The sequence below is a fragment of the Mustelus asterias genome, chromosome 11 (genome assembly GCF_964213995.1).
Source record: "Mustelus asterias chromosome 11, sMusAst1.hap1.1, whole genome shotgun sequence".
Lineage (NCBI taxonomy): Eukaryota > Metazoa > Chordata > Chondrichthyes > Carcharhiniformes > Triakidae > Mustelus > Mustelus asterias.
In genome coordinates, this window is record NC_135811.1 from 77386067 (window position 1) to 77398936 (window position 12870).

The window sequence follows — 12870 nt, forward strand, 5'->3', positions numbered from 1 at the left end:
CCTAACCTACACATCTGTGGACACTAGGGGACAATTTAGCATGGCCAAACTAGCTAACCTGCACATCTTTGCACTGTGGGAGGAAACCAGAGCACCCAAAGGAAACCCATGCAGACACAGGGAGAATGTGCAACCCTACACAAACAGTCACCCAAGGCCGGTATTGAACCCGGGTCTCTGGTGCTGTGAGGCAGCAGCGCTAACCACTGTGCCACCATGCTGCAGTTTTTGACCCATCAGTTTAACTCCAGTGGTGGGAAAGATTCTAGAAACAATTATTCAGGATAGAGTTAGTAGTTACGTGGAAAAATGTTGGTTGATTAGGAAGAGTCAGCATGGATTTCTAAAGGGGTAATCATGTTTAACTAACTTGCTGGAGTATTTTGAAAAGGTAACAGAAAGGGTGAATTAGGGTAATGCTGTTGATGTGATATACGTGGACTTTCAAGAAGTATTTGACACAGTGCCACACAATAGAATTGTGAAGAAAGTTACAGCTCATGGAATAAAAAGGACAGTTGTGGATACAAAATTGTCTAAGCAGTGATCAATGTATATCTTTCAGGCTGGAGGAAGCTTTGTACAGAAGTTACCCAGAGGTTGATATTGGGACCCTTGATTTTCCTGATATATATTAATGATCTCAATCTTGGTCTGCAAGGGGCAATTTCAAAGTTTGAGAATGACTTGGAAGCATTGGCAGCATTGTAAACTGTGAAGAGGATGGTGTAGAACTTCAAATGGACTTAGGCAAGTTATTAAAGTTCAGTTTATTTATTAGTCACAAGTAAGGCTTACATTGACACTGCAATGAAGTTAGTGTGAAATTCCCCTAGTCGCTACAGTCCAGCGCAAGTTGGTGGAGTGGACAAATAGGTGGCATATGAAGTTCAATGCAGAGAAGTGTGAGATGATGCATTTTGATAAGAAGAACATGGATAGACAATATAAAATATGAGGCACAATTCTTAAGAGGGTACAAGAGCAAAGGGACCTTTGTGCATATGTGCATAGATAATTGAAGGTGGAGAGAGAAGTTAATAAAGTATACAATATCCTGGGCTTTATTTATAAGGACACAGAATACAAAAGAAAGGAGATTATACTGAACTTATATACAAGACCCTGTTTAGACCTCCAATGGAATATTGTGTACAGTTCTGGGTGGCACATTATAGGAGGATGCAAACACATTGGAGAGAGTGCAGAAGAAAAGGACAAGATACTTCAATTATGAGGATAGATTGGATCAGTTCTCCTTGCAGAGAAGAAGCCTAAGAAGAGATTTGATAGAGATAATCAATCTCTTGGGGGGGGGGGGGGGGGGGCGGGGGGGAGTGGGGGGAGGGGTGGTGGCTGCTGTACAGAGTAGATAGGGAGAAACTGCTCCCAACCATAAAGCGATCAAGAGTGAGAGGGCACAGATTTAAAGTGATTTATAAAAGAAGCAAATGTGATGTGAGAAAAGAAAATTCCCACAGCGAGTGTTTTGTGTGTGGAATGCCCTGCCTGGAACTGTGGTGGGAGCAGGCTCAATCGAGGCATTCAAGAGAGAATTAGATGATTATGTGGATAGAAATAATGTGCAGGAGAAAAGGCAGGGGAATGGCACTAAGTCATAATGTTCATTTGGGGAGCTGTTGCAGATACGATGGGCCAAATAGGCACCTTCCGCGCCATAACAATTCTGTGACTCTGTGAGGAGATTTTCTTTGCCAATCTGCCTACAGACACTTGACATGACATGACATGAATAGACCACAGGCGGCACGGTAGCACAGTGGTTAGCACTGCTGCTTCACAGCTCCAGGGACCTGGGTTCGATTCCCGGCTTGGGTCACTGTCTGTGTGGAGTTTGCACATTCTCCTCGTGTCTGCATGGGTTTCCTCCGGGTGCTCTGGTTTCCTCCCACAGTCCAAAGATGTGCAGGTTAGGTTGATTGGCCATGCTAAAATTGCCCCTTAGTGTCCTGAGATGCGTAGGTTAGAGGGATTAGTGGGTAAAATATGTGGGGATACAGGGGTGGGGCCTGGGTGGGATTGTGGTCAGCGCAGACTTGCCTCTTTCTGTACTGTAGGGTTTCTATGATTCTATGAAGAAAAAATATAAAAAAGTACCAGTGTCACCTACATTCCAGACATCCACAATATGGGCACACATGTGTCTATGCCACCTTCATCCAATTTCTACAAGAAGTTAAAAAATCAGAGTAATTTATAGCACAGAATGAGGCCATTCAGCCAATTGAGTCCATGCTAGTTCTTCACAAAACAATCTAGTCAGTTTCATTCACCTGCTCGTTCCCTGTAGCCCTGCAAGTTTATTTCTTTCAATTACCTACCCAATTTCCATTTGACCATTGATTATATCTCCTCCTCCATCCTTGTGGGAAGAGAGTTCCAGCTCATTATTTCTGGTTGTGTAGAAAATCTTTCCTCATATTCCCATTTATTTCTTGGCCAACACCATACGTCTGTGTTCACTGTTCTCTGTACCATCAGCTAATGGGATAGCTTTTCTTGTCTACCTTATCTAACCTGCCATAACTGTGTACATCTTGATCAAATCTCCCTTCAACCTCCTGTGTTCCAAGGAACCTTTTCAACCTAACCATTTAACTAAACACACTCTCCCCCGCCCCCCCCCCCCCCACCCCTCGTCCCCAACAACCCATCCCAACACCACCACTACCATCCTGAAATAATTTGGGTAAATTTGCACACCTGGACTATTGTGTGCCATTTTGGTGTCCTTATCTGAGGAAGGATGCGCTTGCTATAGTGGGAGTGCAGTGAAGGTTTACCAGGCTAATTCCTGGGATGGCAGGTCTGTCATATGAGGAGAGACTAGGTCAGTTAGGATTGTATTCACTGGAGTTTAGAAAAGTGAGAGCAGATCTCATGGAAACTTATGAAATTCTAACAGGATTAGATAGGGTAGATTAGGAAAGAATGTTCCTAATGGTGGGGGAGTTCGGAACTAGGGATCATAGTTTGAGGATAAGAGTAAACCTTTTAGATCTGAGGTGGGGAGAAATTTCTTCACCCAGAGCGTGGTGAATGTGTGAAATTCACTGCCTCAGAATGTAGTTCAAGCCAAAACGTTGTGTGATTTCAAGAAGAAATTAGATATAGCTCTTGGGGCTAAAGGGATCAAGGAATATGGGGGAAGAGGGATCAGGGTATTGAATTCGATGATCAGCCATGATGAAAATGAATGACTGAGAAGGCTCGAAGGGCTGAATGGCCTACTCCTGCTTCTAGTTTCTATGTTTCGCCAAACTTCCATGGATTGCATGTTCACCTTCTCAATCTCTCATCCCAGAAGTAGTTTTGCTAGTGTGTGCTTGCTTAGGTAAAGAAACAAAACTCACATTTTAAACATTCCAATAAGTACACAGCACAACACGCTGATAGTGAGCGGAGCGGTTCCCAATATAAATGGTTCCACATTTGAGAATCTTAAAACATATGAAACGACTTTTAAAATGAATTACTTATCTAAGTCTGGCCAGCAAAGGGACAACAGATGTGAAATTTTGGGTAACATCTGTCCAGCTTTTAATGTCGAAGTATAGGTTTGCATCCTAATTTATTAGAGATAATGCACTCTCTTATTAAGCAGAAAGTGAAAAAGGGTTCAAATGAAGAAGTCGTTTCTGGAAACAAGTTAAAAGATTCCCTGAAAACACACGGCGGTTAGAAGCAAAATCGATTGGTTTTTGTAACGTCAAAGGAATATCCTGGTTCACACCTTCAAATGGACACAATGGATGAATATTCCTTTCAATCCAACAGCGAAGGAGTTCAGCTGGTGTTAATATTGTGTTCGGCACTGAACCCCGATCCAGTCACTTTCTGTGATTTCTGATCGCTGCTTTACCCTGTGTTGTTTCAACATGTTTGTGCCGAGTGTTTGCGGGCTGTGGATTTTGTTAATCTGTTTGCCCGGGATCCTGAGCCAGGACTGCCAGAGGCTGCAGTTACAGCAAGTCCTGAACAAGAATGCTCAAAGGTCCCTGAGGGACATGGTGAGTTTATACTGAGTTTCGGGGATTCGAGTAACCAATCCTAACTCGCAGCTTCTCGGGATAATCTCCTGTCGAGCAATTGCTGAGATTGAATCCGTTTCCTAATAAAAATGTAGATCATTTCCTTGATGGAATACACATTGAAGTATTAAAGTAGAGAAGGAAGTGTGTGGAAATGTGAAACACTTTGCACTTAGAGTGATTCAGTTGGGTGGCCAGGTAAACATGTGAGAGGTAAAATATTTAAGCGAGTTGTGGAATGATTGTCCTGGTTTTGAGGGCAAGTTTCTGAGAGTAAGGACCGATGGTGAAGTGTGAGCTTGGAGCCGGTTTTGACAGTCACTCTGTTCTGTTGCAGGGAGGTCCCTTCCCATTCCAGTGTATGGCAACGAGAGAATCACTGAAAACCAAATCCCTGGACCTGCACCAGCTCATCAAGAGATTACAGGTGAGTGGTGCACTTTGTAACCTGTCTGATCATTGTGTTAGTACTGTCAGGTATAATAGATATGTGGGGAATGTATCCACATCCCCAGTAGGAACAATGTAAATGATATTTAAAGGCAAAGGCTTTATTTAATTTATTATAGAACATAGAACATAGAAAAAATACAGCACAAACAGGCCCTTCGGCCCACAAGTTGTGCCGGTCATGTCCCTACCTACCTAGGCTTATATATTGTCATAAGACTGAAAATGTAATGTTGACCATTTTGGGGGACCGACAGACATTCTGCGGAATAGTCTGTCCTTTTTCTCTCCATTTACTCCAAAATGCTGACAGTATCGGGTTAGCTCAGCAAAAGAGGACGATAACAGGAACCAGTTTGATAATGATCAATGTTGCCACCACAAAAAACGGTGTTGACTTTTTAAATTCGAGCTCCAACTTCTGTGTGAAAAGCTGCCCCTCAGGTCCGTTTAAAATCTTTCCCCTCTCACGTTAAACCTATGGTCTCTAGTTTAGGACTCCCCTACACTCCTCTACTAAATCTGCCATCCCTTGAACCACTGGCCCAGTTGTGCAAGATCACGTTGTCGTCTTAAATAACCTCCTATTTAAATAATCAGCTAAAGGAGAAATGTCCTCACTAATGTCGTTATGTATATTTTGTCCAGACTCAGGACAAGATCCACATTGTCCACCAAACCCTGCGCCGCATCAACAAGATCTACAGCATGAATCTGGGCTCAGTCACATGGGCCCGGGACAAGGTGGAACATTTCCGGTTGCTCCTGGATCGGCAGCTCAGTGAGCTGGAAGAATGTGTCAGGAACCCGGGATCCAGGCTGAGGAGAAACTCCACCATTCACAATTACTTTAGGAAACTGGAAAAGTTTCTCAAACAGCAGGTGGGACAATGGATAATTGACTGTGTGATTACCGGCATGTCGTTTCTTTCACCCCATTGAAATCTGTTCATTCTCTAATCCATGTCCCTCAATGTTTCCATTTCTCAGGGATTCAGTGAGTGTGCCTGGGAAATAATCCGCACCGAGACCAGAGGCCGATTACAACAGCTCCTTCTCATAACGGCACAAATCAGCGGAAGCAATTAAATAATTTCTATCGATATATTTAATGAAGACTGGGGAACAGTGATTATTTATTTAAAGATTGTATAATTTTTATCGAAGGATTATATTATTCAGTCAGCTGCACAAGCCGGTTTACCAGTTTGAGAATGGCCATTGTACAACATAATATCATAATGAAATAATAATATATATTTTTATAATATTTAATTTATGAGTCTAATATTCATACCTGGATGCACTGTGTGAACATATTTCAAATCTAAAAATATTTGATGAATGCGAGAGAGGCTGCAAGATATATATTTATTGACACCAGTTTTATATTGTAATAGACTGTATTTACCGGCGTCAAATGTGTCCCAAATTGCAGTTTCACAATAAATATTTTGAACTTTGAATTTCACGATGTTGTCTTCGTTTTCGCATTAATACCGATGTTGGCTGGCTGTTTCTGTTCATCTTGTGTGAGACATTTAAGTCATTGGGTTATGGAGGTTGTGCGGCCCAGTGCACAGCGCCAAAACCTTTGAGCCAGAACTTCCGAATTCAAGTCCACGCCAAGAATGTCGGATCTGAAAGCGATGTTTATGAGCGGATTCAAATGAATTACTTCCCCACTATTGTCCCAAAGGGAAAATAAGTGTGTGCAGATACGAAACAAAACATCGAAATGTGTGTCTCTTGTTAATAGCTACAGAATAGAAACTGGTACATTTCCAGAAGCTGCATTTACTTCTTTGAGCCCGGGATTAGCTATGCTGCCCTCTGTCAGAACCGACCTGGCGAAACGCGCCATTTACCGGTCCAGGCAGCGGGCGATCGAGGGGGCCGTCCATCCTGACTGTCTTCCCCTCTACCGCGGCTACGTTCGCGGCCAGGTGTCCCTGGAGAGGGAGCATGCGGTGTCCACGGGCGAGGTTGACGCTTTCCGCGCCCGCTGGGCACCGCAGGGGTTGGGGTGCATTATTGACCCTAATAATCACATTTTAATTTGATGTTTTTAAGTTTCCTTTGCATTTTGATTTCTGTTCGGGCTGTTCCCCCTCCTTTTTGGGGAGCTGCCCCTTTTACTTTGTCCTGATTTAATTTGAGTTTGTTTACTTGGTTTGACCTAAAAAGAGGTCTGTCAGAACCGACCTGGCGAAACGCGCCATTTACCGGTCCAGGCAGCGGGCGATCGAGGGGGCCGTCCATCCTGACTGTCTTCCCCTCTACCGCGGCTACGTTCGCGGCCAGGTGTCCCTGGAGAGGGAGCATGCGGTGTCCATGGGCGAGGTTGACGCTTTCCACGCCCGCTGGGCACCGCAGGGGTTGGGGTGCATTATTGACCCTAATAATCACATTTTAATTTGATGTTTTTAAGTTTCCTTTGCATTTTGATTTCTGTTCGGGCTGTTCCCCCTCCTTTTTGGGGAGCTGCCCCTTTTACTTTGTCCTGATTTAATTTGAGTTTGTTTACTTGGTTTGACCTAAAAAGAGGTTTCTCCTTTTCTTATATATGAACGGTATGCTTTGTCTATACAGCGAGCAAGAAACAATATTTTTCACGGTATACCAATACACGTGACAATAAATCAAATCAAAATCACCAGTGCAGCAGGCATGGCAGTGCGAAATAGAGGGTTGAACTTGTTGCCACTTTCAGCCAGAAATGCCAAGTAATGAGCTGTTTTGCCTCCGCCGGCTTCAGCTGGACTTGCCGATCGCATCTCTCAAAACTCTATCCTGGTTTGGAACGCATTCCGGCCCTGTTCCTATTCTTCTCTCAATATCTCAGCAGCTGCAAGTTTGTAAATGGCATTCGTTCCTCACTATTTGATGGCGAGGAAAAAAAGACAGGAAGTATAAGGAAAAGTTAACATTCACCCCAATAGACCCTGCCGGAGGGGTGGAGAGGGTAAAGGAGAATGAGGCAGGAGACCCAAGAGTTACTGTGTCACCGTGACCTGAAATGTCTCACAATGATTCAGATAGAGCATTGACTCTTTAATCATTTAGAACATAGAACAGTACAGCACAGAACAGGCTCTTCAGCCCACGATGTTGTGCCGAGCTTTAGCTGAAACCAAGATCAAGCTATCCCACTCCCTATCATCCTGGTGTGCTCCATGTGCCTATCCAATAACCGCTTTAATGTTCCTAAAGTGTCTGACTCCACTATCACTGCAGGCAGTCCATTCCACTCTGTGCGTAAAGAACCAACCTCTGATATCCTTCCTATATCTCCCACCATGAACCCTATAGTTATGCCCTCTTGTAATAGCTCCATCCACCCGAGGAAATAGTCTTTGAACGTTCACTCTATCTATCCCCTTCATCATTTTATAAACCTCTATGAAGTCTCCCCTCAGCCTCCTCCGCTCCAGATAGAACAGCCCTAGCTCCCTCAACCTTTCCTCATAAGACCTACCCTCCAAACCAGGCAGCATCCTGGTAAATCTCCTCTGCACTCTTTCCAGCGCTTCCACATCCTTCTTATAGTGAGGTGACCAGAACTGCACACAATATTCCAAATGTGGTCTCACCAAGGTCCTGTACAGTTGCAGCATAACCCCACGACTCTCAAACTCCAACCCCCTGTTAATAAAAGCTAACACACTAGAGGCGTTCTACACAGCTCTATCCACTTGAGTGGCAACCTTTAGAGATCTGTGGATATGGACCCCAAGATCTCTCTGTTCCTCCACAGTCTTCAGAACCCTACCTTTGACCCTGTAATCCACATTTAAATTAGTCCTACCAAAATGAATCACCTCACATTTATCAGGGTTAAACTCCATTTGCCATTTTTCAGCCCAGCTTTGCATCCTATCTATGTCTCTTTGCAGCCTACAACAGCCCTCCACCTCATCCACTACTCCACCAATCTTGGTGTCATCAGCAAATTTACTGATCCACCCTTCAGCCCCCTCCTCTAAGCTATTAATAAAAATCACAAAGAGCAGAGGACCAAGCACTGATCCCTGCGGCACTCCGCTAGCAACCTGCCTCCAATCCGAAAATTTTCCATCCACCACCACCCTCTGTCTTCGATCAGACAGCCAATTACCTATCCAATCGGCCAACTTTCCCTCTATCCCACACCTCCTCACTTTCATCATAAGCCGACCATGGGGGACCTTCTCAAATGCCCTACTAAAATCCATGTATATGACATCAACTGCCCTACCTTCATCAACACACTTAGTTACCTCCTCAAAAAATTCAATCAAATTTGTGAGGCACGACTTGCCTTTCACGAATCCGTGCTGACTATCCTGGATTAATCCGCATCTTTCTAAATGGTCGTAAATCCCATCTCTAAGGAACTTTTCCATCAATTTACCAACCACCGAAGTAAGACTAACCGGTCTATAATTACCAGGGTCATTTCTATTCCCTTTCTTAAACAGAGGAACAACATTCGCCATTCTCCAGTCCTCTGGCACCAACCCGGGGACAGCGAGGACCCAAAGATCAAAGCCAAAGGCTCTGCAATCTCACCCCTTGCCTCCCAAAGAATGCTAGGATATATTTCATCAGGCCCCAGGGGACTTATCGACCTTCAGTTTATTCAAAACTGCCAGGACATCCTCCCTCCGAACATCTATTTCCTCCAGCCTATTAGCTTGTAACACCTTCTCTTCCTCAAAAACATGGCCCCTCTCCTTTAACTTGTTCTAAATGCACTATTAGGCTGGAGCTAGAAGTTAATCTTCAAGCATCGTGTCTTTATATTAACATTGGTGTCTCTACAAAGAAGCAGGTCTCAATTGATTAAGTTCATGAGTAGGTGAGTCAATCATGTCGTGAATGTTTCCAGAATCAATTCCAATGAGGTTCTTGCCCTTGGCTGTGATTGTGGCAGAGGGGTTATAATGGGCCGTGAGGTAAAGCAGGGTAAATTAGTCCATATTGTATCCAGTTTCTGCTCATTATCCATTGATGCATTTTTGCAGTCTATCTGTGTGTGCTGTGAGGATAGTTCAGGACCAACAACCTCCTGCTGACAAAGCAGTCAAGCGCATTCACAATGGCCTCTTTGTGAAATAACAGTCTGCACAGTTAGCTTCACCATGAATGAATGTCTGTTGGGGAGGAATGAGAGGAGACAGACTTTAAGGGGAGATGGGAACAAACTCAACAGCCAGTCTCCTATTGGCAGGCCCATTGGATTTCAGTGGAAGTCAAATTCCATCATTCCATCGAGTTGTTCAGTGAATACTTAATTACAGAGTCAGGACATTACAACCATGTCCTTTATGGAAGGAAATCTGCCATTCTTACTTGGTCTGGCCCACATGTGACTCCAGATCCACAGCAATGTGGTTGACTCTCAACTGCTCTAGGGCAACTAAGGATGGGCAACAAACGCTAGCCAGCTCGCGATGTCCATGTCCCACGAATGAATAAAACAAAATCCTTGAGTTTAAATGAGCATCCAGGATTTTTAGTGCAGTTTCCATAATGGCATTGAATCAATTCACTTCTCACCTTCCCCGCCACATCAAACCCATCATTCTTCCCTGTTAGAGCCCAGCCTAATATTTTAAATCTCATCCAATTCTGAACAGATTACACTGACTGTGAGTCATGCAGTTCCCGAGATAAGGTGGTTCCGCATTTTAGAATCTTAAAACATATGCAATGATTTTTTTAACGGATGTTTTTCTCAAGCCAAAAAAGGGCCAACAGAGGCAAATGTTTGGGTAGCATCTGTCCGATTTTTAATATCAAAGGATATATTTGCATCCAAATTTATGAGAGATAATGCATTCCCTTAATTAAGCAGAAAGTGAAAACGGTTTCAAATGAAGAAGTCGTTTCTGGAAACATGTTAAAAGATTCCCTGAAAACACACCGCGGTTAGAAGCAAAATCGACTCGATTTTGTAACGTCAAAGGAATATCCTGGTTCACACCTTCAAAAGGACACAATGGATGAATATTCCTTGCAATCCTACAGCGAAGGATTTCAGCTGGTGTTCGGCACTGAACCCCGATCCAGTCACTTTCTGTGATTTCTGATCGCTGCTTTACCCTGTGTTGGTTCAACATGTTTGTTCCGAGTGTTTGCGGGCTGTGGATTTTGTTAATCTGTTTGCCCGGGATCCTGAGCCAGGACTGCCAGAGGCTGCAGTTACAGCAAGTCCTTAACAAGAATGCTCAAAGGTCCCTGAGGGACATGGTGAGTTTATACAGAGATCCGGGATTCGAGTAACCAATCCAAACTTGCAGCTTCTCGGGATAATCTCCTGTCGAGGAATTGCTGAGATTAAATGTGTTCTCCTCCAAAAGTGCAGAGCATCTCCTTGATGTAATGCACATTGAAGTATTAAAATATAGAAGGAAGTGTGTGGAAATGTGAAACACTTTTTACGAAGAGTGATTTATTTCGATGGTCAGTAAAATATGTGAGAGATAAAATGCTTCAGCGAGTTGTTGAATGACCGTGCTGGATTTGGGGGCAAGTTTCTGAGAGTAAGGACCGCTTGTGAAGTGTGAGCTTGGAGCCGGTTCTGACAGTCACTCTGTCCTGTTGCAGGGAGGTCCCTTCCCATTCCAGTGTATGGCAACGAGAGAATCACTGAAGACCAAATCCCTGGACCTGCACCAGCTCATCAAGAGGTTACAGGTGAGTGTGCACTTTGCAACCTGTCTGATCATTCTGTTAATGCTACCAGGTATAATAGATATATCGGATAATGTATCCACATCCCCCCAACAGTAGGAACAATGTAAATGATTTTTAAAGGCAAAGACTTTATTTTGTTGATTGTCGTAAGACTGAAAATTTAATGTTGAGCATTTTGGGGACTGATAGACATTCTGCGGAATAGTTTGACCTTCTTCTCTCCATTTACCCCAAAATGCTGTCAGTACCAGATTTGCTCGCCAAAAGAGGAAAATACCAGTAACCAGTTTGATATTGATCAAAATTGTCACCAGAAAAGACGGTGTTGACTTTTGAAATTCGTGATTCTTACACTTTTACTGCGTAAACGTGGAATCAGAGAGATATACAGCACGGAAACAGGCCTTTCCGCCCGAATCGTCCATTGCGACCAGGTTTCTTGAACTGAACTGGCCCCATTTGCCTGTGTTTGGCCCATATCCCTCTAAACTTTTCCTATGCATGTACCTGTCCAAATGACTTTCAAATGTTGTAATATATCCTGCTTCTGCCACTTCCTCTCATTCCATATACACACCATCCTCTGTGTGAAAAAGTTGCCCCTCAGGTAGCTTTTAAATCATTCCCCTCTCCCTTAAATCTATGCCCTCTAGTTTTGGACTCCTGTACACTTCTCTACTCAATCTGCTATTTCTTGGACCAATGACCCAGTTGATCAAGATCACGTTGTCGTCTTAAATAACCTCCTATTTAAATAATCAGCTAAAGGAGAAATGTCCTCAATATGTCGTTGTGTATATTTTGTCCAGACTCAGGACAGGATCCGAATTGTCCATCAAACCCTGCGCCACATCAACAAGGTCTACAGCATGAATCTGGGCTCAGTCACATGGGCGCGGGACAAGGTGGAACATTTCCGGCTGCTCCTGGATCGGCAGCTCAGTGAGCTGGAAGAATGTGTCAGGAACCCGGGATCCAGGCTGAGGAGAAACTCCACCATTCACAATTACTTTAGGAAACTGGAAAAGTTTCTCAAACAGCAGGTGGGACAATGGATAATTGACTGTGTGATTACCGGCATGTTGTTTCTTTCACCCCATTGAAATCTGTTCATTCTCTAATCCATGTCCCTCAATGTTTCCATTTCTCAGGGATTCAGTGAGTGTGCCTGGGAAATAATCCGCACGGAGACCAGAGGCCGATTACAACAGCTCCTTCTCATAACGGCACAAATCAGCAGAAGCAATTAAAGAATTTCTTTCGATATATTTATATGAAGACAAAGAACAGTAATTATTTATTTAAAGATTGTATAATTTTTATCGAAGGATTATATTGTTCAGTCAGCTGCACAAGCCGGTTTGGTTTACCAGTGTGAGAATGGCCATTGTACAACATAATATCAGAATGAAATAATAATATACCTTTTTAATATTTAATTTATGAGTCTAATATTCATACCTGGATGCACTGTGTGAACCTATTTCAAAACTAAAAATATTTGATGAATGCGAGAGGCTGCAAGATATATATTTATTTACAGCAGTTTTATATTGTAATAGACTGTATTTATTGGCATCAGATGTGTCCCAAATTACAGTTTCACAATAAATATTTTGAACTTTGAGTTTCATGATGTTGTCTTCGTTTCCACATTGATGTCGATGTCAGCTGGGTGTTTCTGTTC

At 43.3% G+C, this 12870-nt stretch overlaps 2 protein-coding genes across 2 annotated transcripts; both read left to right on the forward strand.

Moving 5' to 3' along the window:
• Nucleotides 1–3899: 3899 nt before the first annotated feature.
• On the forward strand, nucleotides 3900–5591 carry LOC144500932 (interferon a3-like). The gene is made up of 4 exons (XM_078224431.1): nucleotides 3900–4031; nucleotides 4390–4479; nucleotides 5151–5384; nucleotides 5493–5591. Exons 1-4 carry the CDS (start codon nucleotides 3900–3902, stop codon nucleotides 5589–5591), a joined length of 555 nt encoding a protein of 184 aa, XP_078080557.1.
• A 5013-nt stretch (nucleotides 5592–10604) lies between these two features.
• On the forward strand, nucleotides 10605–12433 carry LOC144500933 (interferon a3-like). The gene is made up of 4 exons (XM_078224432.1): nucleotides 10605–10736; nucleotides 11094–11183; nucleotides 11993–12226; nucleotides 12335–12433. The coding sequence occupies exons 1-4, from the start codon at nucleotides 10605–10607 to the stop codon at nucleotides 12431–12433; spliced, it is 555 nt and encodes a 184-aa protein (XP_078080558.1).
• Nucleotides 12434–12870: the final 437 nt, after the last annotated feature.

Bases quoted from the DNA above. Each gene is read 5' to 3' on its own strand.
- LOC144500932 (XM_078224431.1), top strand. From the start codon at position 3,900: ATGTTTGTGCCGAGTGTTTGCGGGCTGTGGATTTTGTTAATCTGTTTG. The intron at 4,032-4,389 runs GTGAGTTTATAC...GTTCTGTTGCAG, and splicing joins AAAGGTCCCTGAGGGACATG to GGAGGTCCCTTCCCATTCCA. The intron at 4,480-5,150 runs GTGAGTGGTGCA...TATTTTGTCCAG, and splicing joins AGCTCATCAAGAGATTACAG to ACTCAGGACAAGATCCACAT.
- LOC144500933 (XM_078224432.1), top strand. From the start codon at position 10,605: ATGTTTGTTCCGAGTGTTTGCGGGCTGTGGATTTTGTTAATCTGTTTG. The intron at 10,737-11,093 runs GTGAGTTTATAC...GTCCTGTTGCAG, and splicing joins AAAGGTCCCTGAGGGACATG to GGAGGTCCCTTCCCATTCCA. The intron at 12,227-12,334 runs GTGGGACAATGG...TCCATTTCTCAG, and splicing joins AAAAGTTTCTCAAACAGCAG to GGATTCAGTGAGTGTGCCTG.